At 46.7% G+C, this 21,852-nt stretch overlaps 1 protein-coding gene across 5 annotated transcripts; it reads right to left on the bottom strand.

Moving 5' to 3' along the window:
* Positions 1-9,714: 9,714 nt before the first annotated feature.
* On the bottom strand, positions 9,715-21,426 carry MTO1 (mitochondrial tRNA translation optimization 1). Of its 5 annotated transcripts, none has more exons than XM_077812694.1 (12): positions 21,159-21,426; positions 19,625-19,824; positions 18,635-18,752; positions 17,236-17,525; positions 16,564-16,676; positions 16,215-16,405; positions 15,776-15,906; positions 13,640-13,844; positions 13,388-13,559; positions 12,518-12,636; positions 11,816-11,973; positions 9,715-11,557 (listed from the first exon to the last, which is right to left on the bottom strand). In XM_077812694.1, the coding sequence occupies exons 2-12, from the start codon at positions 19,817-19,819 to the stop codon at positions 11,372-11,374; spliced, it is 1,878 nt and encodes a 625-aa protein (XP_077668820.1). In that variant the 5' UTR covers positions 19,820-19,824; positions 21,159-21,426; the 3' UTR covers positions 9,715-11,371. The 5 variants fall into 5 exon arrangements, with proteins under 5 accessions (XP_077668820.1, XP_077668817.1, XP_077668818.1 ...); XM_077812691.1 differs by having other exon boundaries at positions 20,925-21,295; XM_077812692.1 differs by lacking the exon at positions 21,159-21,426 and adding an exon at positions 19,948-20,823.
* Between the last annotated feature and the right edge of the window lie 426 nt (positions 21,427-21,852).

The following is a 21,852-nucleotide window of genomic DNA, read 5'->3' as shown; positions in this document are numbered from 1 at the left end:
GTTTGTGTGTTCTTTGGATTAATATTGACTCTATAGGAAAACTATATATCCAATTTATTAGAGTAAAATTCACCTTTAACTCACGCAAATATAAAATATTAATTGAATTGCAAAGCAGAAATAAAAATTAAGTCTCTTTTGAATGTCCTGAACGGTACAGGAGGATTCAGTTTCAAAATTTTGTATCCATTTTACACATACTTAAACAATTTCTCATTGACTGAAGATACCTGCTGCACTGCACAAATCAGATGCAGTAATGTATTGCAGAGTAGTGCATTCTACAATATGTTCAGTAAACAGATTTTTTTGGACTGAGGAAAGTGGGATGGACAGTTAACATCAAAGGGTAAATTTTTGTTTTGTCCATGTACCATTAGATTAGTTGGGACATCTTGCACACACTTGAGCTCAATTTCCACTTTGTTTTCTAGTTTTCTAGTTTGTCCATAAACTAAATGGATAGGTATGTAACAGTACATTCATGCATTTGCTTAGGTCATTTATTAATTTGAATTCTATGTATTCCAGATCATAATTCTGAAAGCTGCAGTGAACTTACCTAAATTCTGCTGCTGAAATCAGCCTGTGTAAAACTACTTGCAAAATCTTAGTCATGAATAAATGTGGAGAATAGAACTAGTATGCATTTTAGTCACACTGGTTTTAAAACTAAATAAGAACTTTCTTAAATGTTAGAAGGCACATCTATACTTAAATATGGCTGGGGCTCTGAAATCTTCACTGAAGCTTGAGAACTGCTTGCTTGTCTAGTTGAATGGGATATTAGACTGCCAAAGAAGCCAAATTTTAAACCTGGGGAAGAATTTCTTTGAAGTCCAAAGGGCTTGTTAACATAGTCTGGATCTGGCCCAGTTCTCTGTAAAAGCACACTGTAACAGAAGAAAAGGATTATTGGGGCTGTGATGGGTTCAGGAAAAATAACATTAACTTGGAGCTGTATAATCCATTCCCAGCAAGGTTCTTTTTGCTGTATGAAATACAAACCAATGAGATTTGAGTTACAATTAGTTTCACAGGGGCCTGTAAAGTATACAAATAGGGACAATGCAAGTTAATCGAGGTTTCAGTTGCACAATGATGCAAGATAATAAATCAGTCTTCCACATACATTCTTTCTACAGCCTCAACAAACAAGGTAGCAAAGATCACTAAACTTTGTGGCTGGTTAGTATTGCTTAAAAAAAAAAATTAGCACCAACTTTACAGTCAGACCAGTGCACCTCTATATTTTATCTGCAACAACCTTTTTTCCTTCACTTAAAGACCCCTTGAAATGTGGTAGGAAGGGCCACTGTAAATAGTGAAAGGCTGTTTTTCTGTATTGACTTCATTTTCCCCACCCATCCCTCATTAATCTAATTGTTAGATAAACAATTAGTTTCACACCTTAGATATATTTCCTGGATAATACCAAGCTCTTCATACCTTTTTGTCTTAACCCCATGCTTTCTGCCTAACATCAACTATGTTTCTACAGAGTCTTTACTCACCTCTGCAAGGTAGAGCTTCCCCACCCCAGTGCATTAATCTATTCCTTCAGGTAATATTTAAAAGGGAATAATGGAAGTATCTCAATTTTCAGTGTTGACTGAGTTTAAAGGTTAATGTAGCTATCACTAATAGCTGGAAGATCATTTGTTAAAATTATCACAAATGTAAAATTCTAGATAGTGTATACGTTTCCCATAAGCTGTGTGCAAATTCTGGCTAAAATAAAATTGTCCTCCAACCATGCCACTTCAGGAATTGTCACTAATTCAATAAAAGAAAAATACTGCTGCTGGTAGAAATAGGGTCCTGTTCAATTAGAATGAAAAGCCTAGTAAAACTACCACAGCTCCAGTGAGCTATCTTTAAAGTCTACTAAAGCATGTGAACTGAGGGAAGATCTTGCATATTCATATTACAAATTCCTATCAACTAGCCATCAGGGTGTAGCTGCTGGTTTTGCATTGATACCACTTTAGGACACAGTACAGATATAACATGTCACTTTGTTGTCCTGTCACCTTTCTCTGCATGTTGAAAGCTCCTTAGTTTCCACCAAGCTGAGTTTTCCATTACAAACCTTGCTCTTAAAATCTGCAGGGTACTGTCTTAAACTGAGTCCTTGCTGCATAGTGGCTTGGAAATGAGTTTGTGCAAAGGCGGTGATTCAACATCAGAAGTTTCTGTAGAGGCAAAAAGACTGCCAACAGATTTAGCTTGCAGCCTAGCACTTACTGGCAGATTAAATGTGGCTAGCTGATGAACAACTGGCAGAGAAGGAGGGCAGAAAGATGGACGCTTGCGGTGGAACTTTGTAGGATCCTATTTTCACATGGTCTGTAAATTCTGAAATAAAAGTCATTTCCCTCAAATAGAAAGAATGTTGCAGCATGTGAGAAATGCAAAGACTTGTGGGAGGAGAATTCAGAGATAAGTCTATGCCTGAGTTACTAAAACGTCACCTTTGATTATTAAAAGCAATTTACAGTTTAACTTTTCACCATTTATGCTGGGACTTTATTTTTGAGCACGTTCAGCTTTGACAGTGTAATTAGGCTAGTTTTGCTTTCTTGTTTTTATGATCTAATACACTGCTGTGGGGGATACTTTTCTAGAAATCTATGAACATATGTAAAAGCATATCTCTGATTTTATAAGCAAAATTTTGGGTTTAAACTACTTACGTCAACCCTCTAATAAATTCCATAGCTGAGAACTGCAACTGATCTCTGATTCTTTATTTTCCAAAATGTGTTCTTCCCAGCTGTCACACTGTCATTTAACTTAATATTCAAATTATCCCACAGTATTTGAGATTTGTTTGTGTGCAATGCTTTGATAACCCTACTTAAATCGTAAACATTATTACACTAGCCTATGGAGAAAGTGGTAAAATCCCACTGTCAAATTTATTTCAAATTGAAATGGTCAGAGTAGTAAATAACGCTTGGATACTGACCTACATTGGAAGAATGAAACTAGCGCTCAAGTTAGGAGAGCTAGTGCTCGTTCTAATTTCTGTTGCACATCCTAGATTTCTAGTTTTTAATAGAAAAACAAACATAAAAATGTAAATATTTTTTAAAAATCACCAAAGCTATGGATCAAGCATTGTGTTTAACCTCAGGCTGGTGCCTCCCTAATTACTGTAACCCGATGAAACAGTTTTAACGAATGTGGGCAGACGCACCAAAAATGAGAAAACAGGTCATTGTTAGAAAATTTGTGAGTGGACTGCTGCTCTCTTAAGGGTTCTTGAAATTTCTCTCCACTTATGGCAGGCAACTAGCAATGACCTTTGTTAGGGCTGACCTGCAGCTATTTAACTGAAGGTGTTACATGAAACAGATTTTTGTGAAAGGCTAAAGTACATCTGGTTTAAACTGAAAGAAGTTGAGTTTAACTCAGGAACAAGTCTGTGCTAAACTAAAATAAACCACTGTTAAACTGAAATAATCTTTTACCCAGGGATGAATTCCAGTTTAACCAAACCAGCATAATTAAAGTAGTGCAAGTTTGTGTATAGCTCACTGGTGGGCAACCTGCAGCCAGTCGGGGTAATCCACTGGCGGGCCATGAGACAGTTTATTTACATTGACTGTCCGCAGCTCCCCGTGACTGTTCGCAGCCAGTGGGCGCTGCGGGAAGTGGTGCAGGCTGGCTGCCGCGTTCCACAGCCCGCATTGGCCAGGAATGGTGAACCGTGGCCAATGGGAGCTACAGGCAGCCGTGCCTGTGGACCGTCAATGTAAACAAACTCTCGCAGCCTGCCAGCGGATTAGCCTGATGGGCCTCAGGTTGCCCACCACTGTTACAGGCAGAGGCTCAGATTAACTTTTTCCCAATATAGTTCTTACAGCAGAGGTTTTCTAAGTAACTGTGGGGCAGAGGGTCACAGCAAAAAGTTCGGGGTGGCGAGCGGTGACGCCAGGCAGCTTGGGGAGGGCCCACCACCTCCAACGCAACTCACCTCAGTGATAGAGGTGGCGCTGTGGGTCAGTGTCAGCAGCCGCCATGGCCACACTGTTGTTCACTCCTGGTAGCTTCTGCACCTAGTACTGGCTCTGCCTTAGGGCCCATCTCTCATGTGCCTGCCTCCACCCTGAAATCCAGAGGAGGGAGGGGTGGATATTGGGGGGGGGGGGGGGAGGGTGCTCAGCGCAAAACTTTGAAAGCGGCTTCCTTACCATAATAGGCTAGGCTACAGGATAAGCGCGCAAGTGTAAGATCCAAGTAAGATGGAGGGGAGATGTAAACTTCCAAAGGCCAGCTAACCTAGCTGCTGATGGGCTTGGCCATTAGCTGAGCATATAAAGGTGTGATCTTTTGCTGATGGATGGTAAATGAGGAAAGTTATATTCTTTGGCTATCCCTTGATGTGAGGATGATGTCTGCCAAGGGGTTCATTGGTGGGGGGGGGTCTTTGAGGAGCCCAATTCGTGCCCTGCAGCTTTTCCCACAGAAGTGATAGGTGTAAGCTTGGAGGAGACATACAGTAGTTGTTGGCTGGACTGTTGTGGCCTTTCTTTCCTCCTTTGTTGCTTCTCATGAGCATGTCTGTTCTCCTCAAAGTGAGCGGGTGGAAGCATTAACATGGGCGTGACCACTGGAGCCTTTTTGCCATCCAGTTAATTAAAAATCATTTTGCTGGGAAAGGTGACATCTGGTTTTCGCAGCCCCTTCCGGTCCTAACCTGGGCGTGTGTGTGGAGTGTTAACTGGGGTCCTGCTACTTGTGAGGCAGCCTGAGGCTGCCTCACAGAACCCCACAGTTAAGCGTTTGCCCTTTGGCTTGCATTCTGGGCTACTGAATAGAAGGAGGCCCTGTGAAACTGGGCCTACATCCCTGCAGGCAGCCAAGAAGCTGTAAGGATGACAAACCTTGCATAGGGTGAGGCAAGCCGCTTTGTCTGCGTGAGACTGGAGAGACTTTATAGGAGGAGCGAGAATAAGAAAAAGCTTGTCTTGAATCCTCTGTGAGTCAGACGATTGAAGCCCAGGGGCCTATCCATTACCAATGGCCTTGGGTTAACACAGGCTCAGACACATCACAGAGCCACTTCCCCATTGGTAAGACTGCCCTGGCCGGGGATGGACACACAGGAGGCGTCAAATGCAGGGCAAGGAAACTGATCTCAGGCCTGGAAAGAGAACCTCACGGCAAGCAGGCACAGCGCTGGATGGTGGCAAAAGGCTGGAGCCCTGCGAAAGGGAGGGGGTGAGATACGGTTCTGCCTCCTTGCGCAAAAAGCTGGCACCGTTAGTAGGTGATAAAAGGACTACACTGTGATCTCTTCACCTTTGCCACGCCTCATTCTGCGTGTCTAGGATGCTGCCTCTCAGCCCTCACTGTGCTCTGGCACTGAGACATATATGAGGGCTGTGACATGTGTCTCCACCATGCAGGCAGAGGCAGAGTAAGGTTTCCTGGGGCCCTGGGCCAGAGCAAGTGTGAAGGGGGGGGCTACCCCCTTTCCACCCCTTCTGCCTGCAGCCCCCCCCAGCTCCACCCCTTTCTGCCCCCTTCCCCCTGGCTCACCCCTGTTCCACCCCGAGTTCCCCCCTCATTCTCACCCTCCCCATCCCACAATCCCTTTTGTGCCTTCCTGCCCCCCCCGGCAGCCCCAAGACCAAAGAAGTTCCTCCAGTCCCAGGGCTGCAGTGTGGAGTCAGGCGTGGGAGGGGTCTTCCCCTGCCCCCCCCTCCATGCTTCTGGGGGAACCAGGGTCAGGGCACTGGGGCTTCTCGCATCCCCCACAACTGTCTGGCGCTTCTGCCGGAGAGTGGGTCGGGGCGCTGGGGCTTCTTCCCCCATGCTGTGGCTTCTGCCAGGGTCTGAGGCTGGGGTTAGGGGGGGAAAGAGGCTTGCCCCGCTTGGTGCTGGTAGCGGGGTCAGTTGGCAGGGGCCCCTGGGCATCAGGCTGATTGGCGCAGTAGTTAATCCTCCACTGCATTCAGGAGGCATAAGAACTAACAAGAAGCCTGTTGCTTGGCTAAGCTGCGCCAGTTAGACGTTGCCTTCTCAAAAGGCCAGTGATTGCTTTCTGAATGATCTTGCCCACCTTGTTCCTCACCCTCACTGCCACCTCTGCTTTAAACAAACTAATCAATGCCAAGGAGTCTTGCTGTAATGATCTTGCTGTTCCCGCCTGCATTTCTGAATAGCTATCATCTGATGCTACCCAGTTCCCCAATTCCTGTTTTTAAATCCTGGTCTTTAATTATTAAAATATTTATCCCAAATAATCCATTTTCACAGCCTCCAGTCCCTGCTTATAATGCATTTGTTTAACCAAAGTTTTCTTAGCAAGCCCATAGGAGGGTGACATGGTTAAAACAATGTTAAAAAATAAATCACTTCGAAGCTATTGCTCCTGCTCGGACAGCAAAGTGGTTATTCAGCTCCACCCAGTGGCACATCTCAGAGCTTTGTGAAACAGACACTTGCTTACAGCGTATTGCTGCAGAACAAAGGGTGGCCAGCACCTTGCAGCGAGAATGCATTCGCTAGCCATGTGTGTAATAAAACGTGGAATGCAGAATAGCAGCTTCTCCTTCTGCTATCTTACCGCCATTTCGGAGCAAACTAACCCAAAAGCACACAGCTGGGCCAAAAGACTCCATATGTATAATTTCTAGCAGTTGGGCACTTAAATCAGTAGTGACCTTTGGAAATCTTGGCTAACATCTCTAGCTTAGAAGTTTCTTCACCCTTCCCTATAAGAACTAATGATTATATATAAAGTGCTGAATTGACACAGCTAGTATTTAAATACTCTGGTGCTAGATAGCTCCAGCACTGTTTCTCCCTCTCTTTTGCTAATCACCATAGTAGTTGTATGCTGTTTACATGCTAAAATTGACTAAACAAATCTGGCCTTCATAGGCTTAATTTTATTGCTAGTGTCTTCCCCGACCTTCCTGATGCGCCTTTATTGCAACTGGCAGAGAAGTTCCATGGCTTAGGGCTTGTCCTCAAAAAGGCCATTCTCCCAGGCATCAGTAGTTTTAGCCAGGGGACACTCAGTTATAGCTGCCAGGCTAGAGTAAGAGGTGGGGCTCTGAGACAACTCAGGACTGGCTCATTGAGGGTGTTAAAGCTCAGAGGCAGGATATTGAAATGGATCTGAAATTGAATAGGGAGCCAGTACTGACCAAATGTAATACAGGGCATGCTACATTCGCTTCTCCCCCACCTGAGTCATCCCACACAGCTTCTGCATGGCTTTCCCTCTCCCCCCATTAGAGCATGCTGCAGCAGTGTAGACAGGAAGAGAGAAAACAGCCTTGTTGAAAGGGCAGCATCTCCTTCATAGCTGAACTATTGTTTCAACAGTTACAGGCATGACAAAACATCAAAGCTGTGCACGACCTTCATTGCCAGATCACCTTGATAGGCCACAGTACTTGCCAGTTTGTCGATGTCTCCCCCCTTTCTTTTACCATCAAACTATCCCAGATTCAGTTTGGGGCAACATCTTGCCTGGAAGTTCCAATTTTCTTCTGCAAAACTGAATTGTCTGCATTCCATAAGAAACTCTAGGAGCTCCGTGCTGTAGCATTATAGTCCATCTCACCTCTTTTGTTCCTGAGCTATTTTACTGGCAAACATTCATGTTTGCCTTTGTAGCAGAAGTTTGCCCTTAATATGTACTCTATTGAAGGAAGGGAATACAAAGGATTCTCTTACTGAATGACTCCTAACAAGAAAGAACTCAGACAAGCAAATGTCTGCCAGGAACAACAAAAAAGAGAAAGAGGGTGAAGATATCAACAGGAGTTCCTTTGAACTTTAAAATAGCTCTAACTAAATTGCTGATTAAAAAGAGTAGTAACAGGGAACTGACGTGTTCCTTCCCCAACGAACCACAGAACAGCAAAACCCAGCTGGTGTAAATCGGTATAGTGCCAATGAAGTCAACAACAAAGCCCTTTGGTTTCATGTCAATCTAGTTTCTGGTCAATTTCTGTAAGTGCTTAGAGTACAGTATGCAACTTACACAACAAAAGGTTAAAACTCAAAGACTCTCAAATGAGACTGAAACTAGTATTATAACAATGAAGTTCAAAGAGATACATGCCAGGATTATGCACTGAACAGCAGTCTTACAAGCAGGGGTGCAGAAACCTCTGAACCTTCCAAACCATTGAGAACCAAAGGCCAGTCTACAGTTTGGCTGTCCAAAATACTAACCCACATAAGCTGACAGCCTACAAACCCTACTCGTGCACGCCTGGGCCCTGACTTGGCTCTTACTGTAAATGGAGAGGACAAGGATCTGCTCTGACATGACTGACTGACTGCTGGAAGGGAAACAAACATTCCCTGCAATGTTAGATCAAGAGCCACTCTACACTGGCTTAGGAAAAGCATTTAGAAAGTGTGTTTATAGTTTAATGCAAAATGATTTACTAGATTCAGATTCTGTATAAAAATACTCAACTGCAGAGCACCCAGGTTTCCACCCAATCCTAGTGCAGACAGGATTCAAGTCTCTTCACTCCCTATTTTTGTGACACAGTATAAGGGATATTCCTAGTACCTAGAACCCATTTCCAATGTAATTTCATTCTATTACTAAACATATGGTTTAGTGTCGACAATAGCACAGTGTCGACAACAGCAGATCTTTGATTGCTGGTTTTCTAACGAAGGTTGCCTGCTCACCTCGCTTCCAAATTCTGCCTTTGATTCCATGCACACAGCCCCCTCTGTGACCCCAGTTGTCATGCATTAATTAATGTGTAGATTATAGTCAGTCACTATTTCTGGTGTATTCTCTGGCACTGTGTAGACACTACTTCATTTAAATCAGTGAGTGGTTGGGTATTTTGTCACCTCTCTCTTAAGTACTTCTGTGCCCCCCTTCATTACCATAATTGCAGAGCACCTCACAGTCTTTAGCTAACTTCACAACACTTCTGTGACATAGATAATTACTGTAATCCCCAGGTCCTTTTCAACCAGTCGGTCCCCAGCCTGTAGCAGTGCATAGTGAGAGACAATCTCTACTCTGAACTGTTTACAGGTTAAGTATAAAACACAATCTCAGTCTGCAGTGGGATCTGAACCCTTATAAAACTCATACAAGCCCCTGGGCCAGACAAAGATGCAATATTTGTTTTTTCATATGTTTGTTTGCATTTGTTCACATTTAATCTTTTTAAAAGCTACAGTAAGTTTGACGGAAATGTCAATCTCAGCTTTTAAGTGAGGTACAGCTATGATGTACTTTATTACAAGCTACTATTTTGAGTTGTTAATATCAGAGTAAAACATTTGGGATGCAGACTGACTATCCCACTGCTGGATAGCTGGAGTTTAGAGGAGGCCTAGGAGTTTCTTCATATTACCTAGGATTGTGCATCTTACCTTTTTCCACCTCCTTGTGGCAACTGAGAGGGGTGAGTTTCCTTCCAAGAGCTGACAGAGCACTGGATATTGGGGATAGTTAGGCAAGCCTGCTCACTCACTGCTTTCATACTTGAAAAGAAATGCCATTTCAGACTTCTCCTCTTACCCACAGGAACAGATATCCTGGTTAATTCCAAGGGTTGATAATCAATCCCTAAGATAATTGCTTAAAATTCAGGATTTTTTTTTGGAAAAGGCACAATCTTTTTAACATGGAGCTTTTTTAACCCTCCAGCCAGAAATGTCCTGCAAAGTCAGTTCCATCATAGAATATATACCCGTGTTAACTGTTTTTTGTTAGAGAATATTTATGCTCTTCCAAGACTTGTATGGTAAAACAGCTAACTGGACTGGCATACAGGAAATCATTGTTTACATTCAGTTCTTCTCACATGCTTCTCTATAGCACTATCATTCTGTATTATATTTCATGTATAATGGGTATTTTAAGCTATGTTTATCCATTAGAAGTATGTGTTGCAGCATTCTAAAACTAAAACAACATTATAAATATATTCTCCATTCCCAGCATTTAGTTTTTGCAATAAGTAAGTGATCTACCTCTTTGTTTTCAAACAGGCAAAAAGACACATTTATGCTATTGTTTTGACATCAGTGAATTCAGGCTTATGCCAGAGAACTGGCAACTCCACTCAGTTTCCCGAGAAGCTGAGCACAGATAAAAGAGCAGTCACTCCAAAGCTGTTCCTCATGTGGCTTAGAAATGTAGTTCTGCTCTGAAAGATGCCTGCAAAAATGGCACTAGGGATTGTGCGTTTGTCTCATATTTACAAAGTAAAAAGATGTTTTCTCTCCTAAATGCCAGCCCTGCAAACTCAACCTAGGGGCAGAGTAAACCTGGGTTCTTTCTTTCTCATGCCTGCCCACCAGTATTAAAAGTCAAATCAGTCCTTCAGTGATGCCCATGCAAACTCATTGTCTAGCTGGGTTGTACAGGTGTAACTGACAGGAAATTAATAGACAGCTCGGTTGATGGTGCATAAGAAGAAATAGACTCCAGGTCCCACAGCCTTAGCTCTGTTGTCTCTGTGGGACTAACAAGGGTAGAGTGCTTATTTTTGTCACTAAAATGAGCAAGATTGTTGAGTGAAGGTGCCATTCTGCAGTATTGCTTTTCTGAGTAATAATAATAATTGAGTACAACCAAACATTAAATCTTCCCATCCTACTGTGTTCTGGGGTAACCATTTCTCAAGCTATATGCTGGGTATGAGTTAATGGCTTCTGGAAAATAAATAAATGATCCTAAAGTTTCATCTAAATTGAAAGTTAACTTTTCTTCATGATCAGATTGGAAGCCAGCCCTCCCAATTGAGTTACCTTCCAAAATTAATTTTAAAATTTGATGCGCAGGGGGTTGCATCTTAACATTACCCTGAGCCCATTAAAGAGTTACTATAAGGTAAGTATTTATAAATTCTTTCCATAAGCAGGAATGTTTCCAGCTGGCTGAAATCACATTAAAACAAAAGCAGCGCCAGCCACTGCAGAGTTGGGGACAAATCCAAGTCCTACTGAAGACAATAAGCAGAGAGTTACTGGGCTTTTGGCTTTCTAGTTTTCACTAGCATCTCATGCTGCTCACTGCTCAACAGGGCGATATGTTCCTCCTTAGTCAACACCTTGGGTAGAAGGTATGTTTTTTCAGCAATGCTTTTTAATAGGTGTTTGGTTGACCGATATCCCCACCATCATTTTATTTTAACTCAAGAGGAGCATGACACACTGATGAGCTACTTAGACTCCTGGTCACTCTACAAAAGCTCACGGGTATGCTGACTTCAGATTAAACTGATGAAATAAGCCACAGGAAACAGCTACAATGGTTTTTGGCTTTAGGTGTGGCATACTCATCTGTATACTGTCTAATGACTGTACTCTCCTTCATGAAGGCATTTTAACAAAGCCATTTTCTGGTTCCTCCTCATGAAGCACAGCTCAAACTTGAGTTCTGAAATTTACTCTTCCCAAGCGTATTTCCCTCTGGTAAGGGTCTGCCAATCCTAGAGTGCTCTATGTGCTCTGTCCTTTGCCGATTGGTCTTCACAAATCTCAGCAGGTTAACAATGGCAGCTGGTGTAATCCCAGGAATGCGGCTGACTGCTCCGATCTGTCAACAGAAACAGTAACAGATCAACTGGAGAACACCCGGTCTCTGAAGCTTTCCAGTGAGCCTTATTCCAGACAATGATGTCCAACTCCAAAACAGAGACATGACACACACCGAGTGTTTAGTCCTCCCCTTCCTCGCCAGCATATACACATTTAGACACCCATACAAAGAATCCCTTGGACAGATATGGAAGCATTTGGTGCTTAGATGGGATTCCATCACTGTTCCAACCCCATCCCTAACCCAGTGCCTCACCGTCTGGGGGCGGTTGGAGTCTAGTTTCTCTCGCACTTCCTGGGACAACGATGCATCAATGGCAAAGTAATCTAGGTCCTCCGGCAGCTGGAGAGCTTCATCTCGGCGTACTTCCTCTATTTCCTGCTGCTGGCTGGCTACATGCCACTCATAAACCGCTGCAGTGGGAGTTGTGGGGGGCACAGAGAAAATAATAAAGATACAATACATTTACAGCACAGGCGCTCTTGTCCCCAGAACTAGGACTTCTGGGTGGGATTTTCAAAAGTACCTAAGAGAATTAAGCCTCTAACTGCCAGGGAATAGGGAGTTTAACACCTGTAGGTGCTTTGGAAAGTTTCACCAACTCAGCTTGCAATGGGAATGAATAAACACAGACAATGTTCCTCTCCCCTGAGGAGAGGCTGGTCCTCTGGGGCAGCTTACAAGCCATTGGTGGAGTGGTATAGTGGGAAAAAACAGGACAGAATGAACAATGAGACAATTCCTCTCGTACCCCAAAAGGAGGAGAATAGGGGCCTCTCCAGGGGAGGGCTGGGGGCCAGAGATGAATGGGTCTGGTGCTCTGGGGACAATAATTCTTTCCCCACTCAAGTCCATGCAGAGATGACTGGGGTTTCTGGTCTGTGCTCATTCACCACTGAATGAGCTCTAAAGCCATTGAGCAGATCTGATTACGGAGGACTAGCAGACTCCTAATACCTTCTATTTTCAGCCTCTCTGCCAGTTCTCTGCATTCAGCAAACTTTCTCAGGGGTTCTGGGATAGCTCTTGCCAAAAGCTCCATGGTGACCTCTGGATATTGAAGGATGTCCAGGGCACTGTGAAAACAAGAACACGGTAGCAAGGCCAGCGAATTACCCAGAACAGGTTAATAGCTGTTCCTAGCGAGAGCCACTGTATTTAGCTTTTGGAAGGACAGTTCAGAGATGAATGATCACAGAACCTATCCCCTTTTCCTGCCACCATCAGATGAGTAAGGGAGAGCAGCTCTTTGCTGAGAGGAGGGCACATTTGGGTAGGCAAATAGGGAGAAGGTGGCTACATAATGGCATCTGAGGAACCTTGAAACTGGAAAGCACCTAGCGAGGGAGTTTTCAGGTATTGACCTGAAAAACAACAAAAGGGAAGGTAAAGAGAGGAGAGACTAGGAGAGATGGAGGGACTAGGGCCACCGTGACCAAGGACTGCTACCATCTGGCCTAGGTGAAATGAGTTGGTGGTCTCAGTCTAGTTCCTAGGTCCACATCGTCCAACCATTACCTCCCTCGTCAGCAGTCTCAGTAGACGCACCATGGGCTGACCAGCACTAAAGCGTGGAGTACCTTCACACAACCAGGGAATAGTCGCTCCAGAGCAGGACTGAGGCACGTTGCACAGAAAGTGCCACTTTGCCGCAGCCAGTGCTATACCTCTTCCATGGCTAAGACAGGCTGTCAGTTTGCCACCACACCACCTCCTCAGAATTAGATTTACTAACGGAGTTTTAGAAAGCAGAGAAGAGAAAAAGAAAGGCGTCTTCTGCAGAAGTACACACTGGACAGACAAGAAACGATCAGCTGTAGCCTTTACCTGGCAAGTGAGCTTCGATTGGTGCTTATGGGAGCCTCTGGAACCAGCCTCGACCACTTGGTGGCAGTGAACTGAAGAGATTTTAGCACTGCTATTGCCTCCTCTATAGCAGCCTTCATCTGAGATGCTTGTGCATATCGCTGTTGGGACACACAGCCAGCTTCCTCAAAACCTTCAGAGAGAGAGCACGTGTGAGCAAGAGAGGGTGCACAGACAGGGCTGTGAACATCACCAGGAGAAGCGACTGCCTACCTCGGAGGGTGAGCCTGCTGTCTGCGTTATCGGGCCGCAGAGACATGCGGAATTCCACTCGGCTGGTGAACATGCGGTATGGTTCATTGGTGCCTAGGGTGGTGAGGTCATCAATCAAGACTCCGATGTAGCCCTCTGTGCGGCTAATGATAAAAGGGGGCTTGCCACTGACACGCAGGCCAGCGTTGATCCCAGCAATCACTCCCTGACAGAGAGCACAAATGGTCATAGGAGCTGCTGCGAAACCAGCACAATGGTACTTTCCTGATCTACACATGTGGCCAAATACAAGCCATTAGGTCTGTGTAGCACACTCCATGTCACATGAGGTGTGTGATGGTCTGTGATGCTTTAACAGCCCTAGTGGTTTAATTCCCACACTGGGAAAGAAGAGGCTCTCCACATCCCTTCCAGAGCTCTGAGGATCCCCTCCTTGTTCTCCCCCAGCTAAAAGCATGTGTCTTGGCGACTATCTTTCAGCCTGAATGCCAGGCAGACTGCTTGGAGCTAGTCATCATTGCTACTTAATCAATTCAGAGGGGCTCACGGGTGAGCAACATAAGCCTATCCTGCCTGTATGTCCGTCTGTCCCCTGAGAAGCATTTTTTTTCTGCAGCTGTTCCAGCTGCTTTAGTCCTTGCTACCAATAATCATACCAGGGCACCAGGAAACTATCCTCTTGGGCTGACTTTAGGATTCCTTGGTATTTTTAAAAACAAAGTTGTAGGAAAGCGGTTCCTGAGAATAGCAGGGCCTTTGCTGCTGAATGCTCTGACGGCCGTGTGCACATAATCCCAGATCATATCCACAACTCAGGCAGTGCCCAGTGGGAACAGTGCCGAGTGGGAACAGCACTGGGATCGCTTGCAGGAGGAAGGAGAAGAGCGATAAAGCAGCCACTGTCTGACATAGTAACTATATGGTTTGCAGTGCTGTTCGGTACCACTAGTTTGTGGGGTTTTTTACTGTCAGTGCTTCTCCTCTCACTGTCCAGTACTGCAGTTGCTGATTGGGGTTAGAATTCTAAGACACCTTCAGTCAATGCAGCCATTGGAGACTTTTCACATGTGCTCCCAGTCATGCCCATCAGGAGTGCAATCTCCACACTGCCCATTTGGCTGTGTCTACACTAACAGACTTTGTAGCTGTAATGCATCACTGGTGCGACTCCAGCAGTGGTAATCAAGATAGAAGCCAAAATGCAGGCAGGATGCAGGCGGACTGTGGGCATGGCTACACTTGCAAGTTAGAGAGCATTAAAACAGCCCCAGGCACCCTAATTGCCGACCTGTCCACAGTGGCAAGGCACTTAAAGCGCCTGGACTGTGCAGCTGGAGCGCTCCCGGTAATCCACCTCCATGAGAAGCATAAAGCTTGCTGTGCCCCGGCTGAAACGCCCGGGCGTCAGTGTGAACGAGGTGCTGCATTACTGCACTGTGACTGGCCTCCAGAAACGTCCCATAATCCCCTTAAGTCAAGTGGCCACGCTTGTCATTGTTTTGGAATCGGCTATAGGAATGCGGATATGCCCTTTCCAAGCTCCATTTCCGACAGCCGGCTGCTTATCCACTCTGGGACAAAGCAACCATTACTGTGGAATGCTGCTTGCTGTGAGTGTGTGAGAGAGAGGCGGGGGGTCTGAACTTACAAGACAGCATGCTGACATGCTCTCAGCCCCCCAAAACAAACTCTCTCTCCCCCCACATACACACAACACACACCCTGTCACACTCCATCCCACCCCACCCCCATTTGAAAAGCAAGTTGCAGCCACTTGCATGCTGGGATAGCTACCACAATGCACTGCTCTCTGTGGTGTTGCAAGAGCTGCTAATGTGGCCATGCTAGTGCGCTTGCAACTGACAGTGTGAACACACGGGAGCGCTTTCCCTACTGCGCTGTCCGAGGGCTGGTTTAACTCTCAGTACTCTACATCTGCAAGTGTAGCCATGCCCTGTGACAAGTGTTGGATGACACAGCGGCAAAGCTGTTCCCGTCTGCACTACACTGCTACGGCCATTGGGGGCTGCACTGGAGGAGAATTACATCTACCAGGCTTGCTAGTTCAGAGGAGGCCTTTCAGGTTATATCCATTCCCCTTTTGAGCGTGGAGCATGCACTTCCAGATCTGCTCACCTGGGCTGCAGCTTCTTCATAGCCCGTGGTGCCATTTATCTGTCCTGCAAAGAAGAGTCGCTGAACAAGACGAGACTCAAGGGAAGCACTGAGCTGACGGGGGTCCAGAAAGTCATACTGAACCCCATAGCCTATTACAAGCAAACCAGACAGACAAAATCAGTCAGTCATCAGGGGAAGAAATTCAAACACCCCTGCCCTATTCCACAGAATAAAGGTGTCAGAATTCCCACTGACAGCCCAGCATGATATAACACCTCCCCACTCACCCCCAAGTGCAAGGGCATGTAGGTTTTTTCACACCCTCAGCCTCTGGATACAGTAGGGGTCACATTTCCAGATGCCTTTGTAATGTAGACTCCCCTCCACCCCCTTCAGTGGAAAGGTGGCCTGGAAAGGGCCAGGTCACAGTGATTGGAGTGATCTGGCCCTCACTCACCTGGCTGCATCATCTTGGCTTTCTCCAAGCCACGGATGCACGCAATCACCTGCTCCTGGAGCTCCGGCGGCAGAGTCATTGACATCCCTTGGGGGTAGATGACATTGGAATCCAGACCCTCAGGCTCCAGCCACAGCTGATGAATGCGGTTTGGAAAGCGCAGAACTTTGGATTCAAGCGAGGGACAGTATCTGGAACAGGGAATAGCCATCACAACAAGGGCACTGACATGGAGAGAAGCAATCTCTCAGAACAGCCCTCCCCGAAGCTACACAAGGGAGACCCAGAGGGCTTCAGATACGCTGTCAGATCACTACAGAAAGATCTCTCCAGGATGCCCCATACTCACCGGGGCCCTCTTGTTGTCTCCCGTACATGGTTGTTCAGGTGAAGGCTATCATGGATGATTTGCTCCACTTTGGCATTGGTGAGAGTCCGGTAGCATGAGAGCTGATCTTCTGGCTGACAGAGGTCAAAAATCATTTGGATTTAATCCAACAATGCTACTTTGCACTTATTTAGCCCTTTTTTCTAAAGACCTCAAAATGCTCTACGAACATAATAGCATTGAAAGGGGGGTAGCGTTGTCATCCCCGTTGCACAGATGTTCAGTGATGTTAAATAACAAGCTGAAGAGTAAGTCAGCGGCAGCGAGTAGTATAACCCTGGGAGCCTTGAAACCATGTTCTCTGCTCTAATCAATACACTACCCAATTACAGAACAGATATCCCAAGGAAGGTGATGGATATGGGGTGGAGGTCCATGGCATTCCAGCTGGCCTTACCCTTCCTATCTAAGAGCTGATGCCTCAGAGAAGCAGAATTCTGAGCTATCAAGGTGAGGTAGCTGGACACCCTCTGATTGCATGGGTCAAACACTGACAAGACCACTTCCTCAGCCAGCAGACCCCACCCACACACACTGCCTTGATGGTGCTGATCACAGCAGTATAGGGATCACCCTGAGAGCACGTTCCCAGCTCACCCCAACTGCATGTGTATTATCAGCATTCCATCCCACCTTGATCCACACAGCCTCACTGAGGAAGCTGAATGGCACAGGAGGGTTGTCAGCCATGTGCCTCTCCAGAACGCTGAAGTCAATAGAGTCTTTGGCCAGTCGAGGTGGGGTCCCAGTCTTCAGCCTCCCCACAGCAAATCCCAGTTTCTCCAAGGTCTGAGCCAGCCCAATGGAGGGCCGATCCCCTAATCGCCCAGCGGGATGCATCTTTAATCCGATGAAGACCACCCCCCTCAGAAACGTGCCTGTAGTCAAGATGACACTCCCAGCGTGGACTCTGCTTCCATCCCCTGGAATAGAGTCAGTTTATAGAAATAAGCACATTTCATATTAACAAGCCCTTGATGTTTCTGGTGCTGTTACCTAGCACCAGCCCACATTCTCCACTGAATTTGCGTGCGCCTCTTGTCAATACAGAGAAAACTCATGGAGACACAAAACCAGGCGCAGTTTAACATTCCCAGTACTCTGTCTCATCCTCATCTGAGGGGACAAGAGCGAGTGCCAGTGACCAGAACAAAGCCCAATAAGTTGCGGACCCAAATTTCAATGACTCTACCCCTCTCCTTCCGCACCAAGGACTGATGACAAAGACAGCTGGAGGGTCCTTGAGTGCTTAGAATTTCTTTCTGATGGGAAGAAAATTTTATCCACAGATTTTAGGCCCTCATCAGTAAAGTGACAGAGGAAATACAAGAACTTACAAACATGAAAGTTAAAGTAAAAGGTCTCAACAGTGCAAAGCTGCTTATTTTCATGTTACTACGGGGGAAAGGTGTTGGTCTGGCAGCAATGGTGGCTGAAGTTCTTCTACCGAGATAGGATGACAACCAGGTAGCCACGAAATAAGAATTATGAATAATTCCTTCTACACTTCTCTCATGGCTGATGGTTACCCTGAAAAGCTCACTTCTAGGGACCAGTTCCATGCATTTCTTCATCTTGATGAGATTGTCAGCAAGGGAGTCAGTTGGTGCTACGTGTGATGGTGATGTCTGTAATGTGGATAACACTCACTAGACAAAGTACTAAGAAAAATATACTCTTTTTCACAAGTCAAACACTTATTAGAGGAAAAGGAGTTTGTCTTTGGCACACCTGATTAACCCAACAAAATCTTCTCATATAGCCTGGGACATATTCTGAATGACTGGTCTCAGATAAACCTTTGTAAATCTGTTCCCCAAATCACCCAGTTCTCACACCCACCACTGTGATGGCTGGTTTGTTTCGCTCATACTCAACCTAAACCAGATTAATGAAAGACTCCTTATCCTTTTACCAGTCCAGCCTTTAAGCATAAGTCAACTTGAGGAACCAGACATGTTTACTCTCATAGTCCCACTTAGGACCAAGACATAACCAACCCAGTGAAGCACCTTGAGCTTCCAGTATGTACCTAGAATGACCCCACTGACTTGGCATTTCCCAGGACGGTCTGGCTCTGGTTCCATCAGGAGAAGATCCTCCACGGATGCCTCATGAACAGTCAGCAGTGGAGTGTTAAGGATTTCTTTCTGCCATGAAAGAAGGAAGCATTGAGTATCCATACATCACTAAGATGGGCCTGCTCTCCCCTCAAAATAACATCTCAGAACCTCTTCCCCAAAACATTCAGCAACAGCCTCCCTCCTGGATACACAGAGCTTCCTTTCTTTCACCCCATTGCTTTCCCACTCTGTCATCAGGTCATTTCACTGTACTTGTGATCTAACTCGCTGCCCAGGACATCCAATTACTGCACTGTTTGGGATTTATTAAATGGAAATGAAGCACTAATAGATTTTAAAGCCAGAAGGAACAATTAGATCTACTCTGATCCCCTGTACAACACAGGTCAGTTACCCCGTATTGAGCTCAATAACTTGTGTTTGACAAAAGTATCTTGCAGAAAGGCTTCCAGTCTTGAAGACTTAAGAGATGGAGAATCCACCATTTCCCATTCCCTAGTGGTTAATCATGTTCACTGTTAAAAACCTGCGCCTTATTTCCAAACTGGTTTCAGTTTCCAGCCATTGGTTCTTGTCATGTCTTTCTCCGATAGATTAAAGAGCCCTTTAGTACCTAGTATTTTCTCTCCACAGAGCTACTTATATACCATAATTAAATTGCCTCTAGATTGTTTTTGATAAGCTAAACAAATTGAGCTTTTTCAGTCTCACATTGTAAGACACTGTTTCTAGCCTCAAATGAGTTTTGTCTTCAATCTGCACCATCTCAATTTTTCAACATCCTTTAAAAAATGTGGACACCAGAACCATCGTGGGCTATTTGTTTCTCTAATTAGACCCAGGTTTTACTTCTCTCCCATTTCCCTTGACCCAGTCAGAAATTCCACATCCCATTTTACCCCATTACTTCTCTTCTCCCCCTGCCATGTCATTCTCACCTGCATGTTTTCTTTATAGAGTTTCCTATCAATCTGGGCTCGGAGACCCCACACAGCAGGCCCCTTACACCGGTTTAGCACCTTGTAATGAACTCCAGACTGATCACAGATCCGAGCACACAGCCCGTCTAGGGCATCTACCTCCCTCATGAGATGCCCCTTTCCAATGCCACCGAAGGAAGGGTTACATGACATTTGCCCTGGATAAAACACAAGAGAGCCTTTTTTCATCAGCTAATGGCAGCCTTGCATTTTCTGAACCCTAGCATTTATTACTACTGTTTAACAAGAAGGCAGCTCAAGGCCACAGTATCATAACTCACCATTAGACCGGGATCTTGGCTCCTAGCCTCATACTCAGTCTACACGTCTATGCTGCTTCTCATGAGACATCACAGAAACTACTAAAAGGTTAGTTACATAACACGGTATGGCCATAGAATCCACTGGGTTCTGTCACACATGCAAAGCTACTAGGGGAAACAGACTGTGTGTGCCACAAGTATGCTGGTGAAGCTCAGCTGTTTCTCATACACATCATAGCAAGACAATGTAGTCACTCAAGCTTCAAGCAAAGGACAGTATTTCAATGACAGCTAGCCAGTTAGACACTCAACTTGATGTCTGGTCTACACTACAGCTTTACACTGGTAGAACTGTTTCGCTCAGGGGTGTGAAAATCCACACCCCATGTGCAATGTTGTTATACCAACCTCCCTCCCCTGGGCCGGTGTAGACAGCGCTGTCAGCGGAATGCTTCCCTTGTTCGCATAACTGCTGCCTCTTGGGGAGCTAAATTATCTATGCCGACGGGAGAGCTCTCTTCCGTCAGAGTAGGAGTGTCTTCATATTAGCGTTACAGTGGCACAGCTGCACTGATGCAGCTGTGCCAGTGCAGTGTTTTAAGTGTAGACCTGTCCGTCCCTAAGACGGAAGTAATTCTAGTTGTGTGAAGGACGGAAGAGGGACATCTCAGAGCGAGGAAAAGCCTCTACCTTTTGTGATTATGGCCACATCTACGTTATGGGTGCTACAGCGCTGTAGCTATGCCATTATAGCAGCACAGAGTAGACACATCCTAGACCGATAAAAGGAGTTTTTCCAATGCTGTACGAACTCCACCTCCCAAACAGTGGTAGCTAGTTTATGGAAGCATTCTTCCTTCCACCTTGGAGCGTCGCGGGGGGGGGGGGGGGGGCAGGAGGGCATAGATCAGCCTAGCTACTGCACTCAGGGTGTGAATTTTCCACCCCCCAAGCGATGCAGCTATGTCGATCTAAGTTTTACGTGTAAACCAGACCTAGGGCTTGCAATAGACGAGTCCTGCCGGACCCTAGACGTGCTCAGCTCTCCCGCAGCACCGGTGGCCAGGAACGCTCTCCCCGGCTCGGTGGCCGTGACCCTTTAGGCTCCCTACGATCAGCCTGGGGCTGTGAGTCTCTCTGCGCCGGGCGCTGCCCGGGAGCCCACGCGACGCGCAGAGGGGGTCACAGCGCAGCGCGGGCGGCTGACGGGCTCCGGGGGACGCGGTTACCGATGGTGTCGGCCTTGTGCGTGACGAGCAGTGTCCGGACCCCGCTCCGAGCCGCCGCCGCCGCCGCCTCCGTCCCGGCATGGCCCCCGCCGATCACGACGACATCCCAGCGAGGCGCGGTGCCATCGCTCCGCGCGCGGCGGCGCCAGGGCAGCGGGGCGGGCGGCAGCGCGCGGCGGCGGCGCGGAGCAGGAACATGGGGGCGGCAAGGAGACCTCGGCAGGAGGGGCGGGACTTCCCCGCAGTCACGCCGCGGGCTGGGAGGCGGCAGGCCCCGGGGTCAGCGGAAGAGCGAACCGCGGATCCGGCATTCCACGCTCCCTCTGGGCGCCGCCATGGCTGCGCTCCCCGGACCCCGCCCGTGGAAGGTGGCTGACACCGAGAGGGCGGAGCAGGAAGTAGGCACCATCGCGGCGGCCGAGGCGCAACAAGCGCGTCTCGTCTGCCTTGGAGGACCGAAGGAAGCGGCAGCGCGCTCTCCCCCGCCCGCGGAATTTCCGAGGCTGCGCGTCACGTGCCCCGCCCCGGCTGCGTGCGGCCCCGCAGAGGGCGAAGAGCCGAGCCCCGCCCCACGCCACGCGGTGGCTGCCCGGCTGGCCGTAAGTGGCGTCAGTGGCCGGTCTTCGCTGCTGCCCCGTCGCGAGTTGCCAGCCTGAGGCCCAGGGGTAGCTATTGGGGCGGGGCTGGGGGGCGC

The sequence above is a fragment of the Eretmochelys imbricata genome, chromosome 3 (genome assembly GCF_965152235.1).
Source record: "Eretmochelys imbricata isolate rEreImb1 chromosome 3, rEreImb1.hap1, whole genome shotgun sequence".
Lineage (NCBI taxonomy): Eukaryota > Metazoa > Chordata > Testudines > Cheloniidae > Eretmochelys > Eretmochelys imbricata.
The sequence above is the reverse complement of the archived record's forward strand: the minus strand, read 5'-3'. Positions and strand labels throughout refer to the sequence as shown.

Excerpts from the sequence above, each read along its gene's own strand:
- MTO1 (XM_077812690.1), bottom strand. The coding sequence starts at position 19,855 with ATGAAAAAAGGCTCTCTTGTGTTTTATCCAGGGCAAATGTCATGTAAC. Across the intron at positions 16,406-16,563 it reads GAGACAACAAGAGGGCCCCG|ATACTGTCCCTCGCTTGAAT; the intron begins GTGAGTATGGGG and ends TCCCTGTTCCAG. Across the intron at positions 13,845-15,775 it reads ATGAAGAAGCTGCAGCCCAG|GGAGTGATTGCTGGGATCAA; the intron begins GTGAGCAGATCT and ends GCTCTCTGTCAG.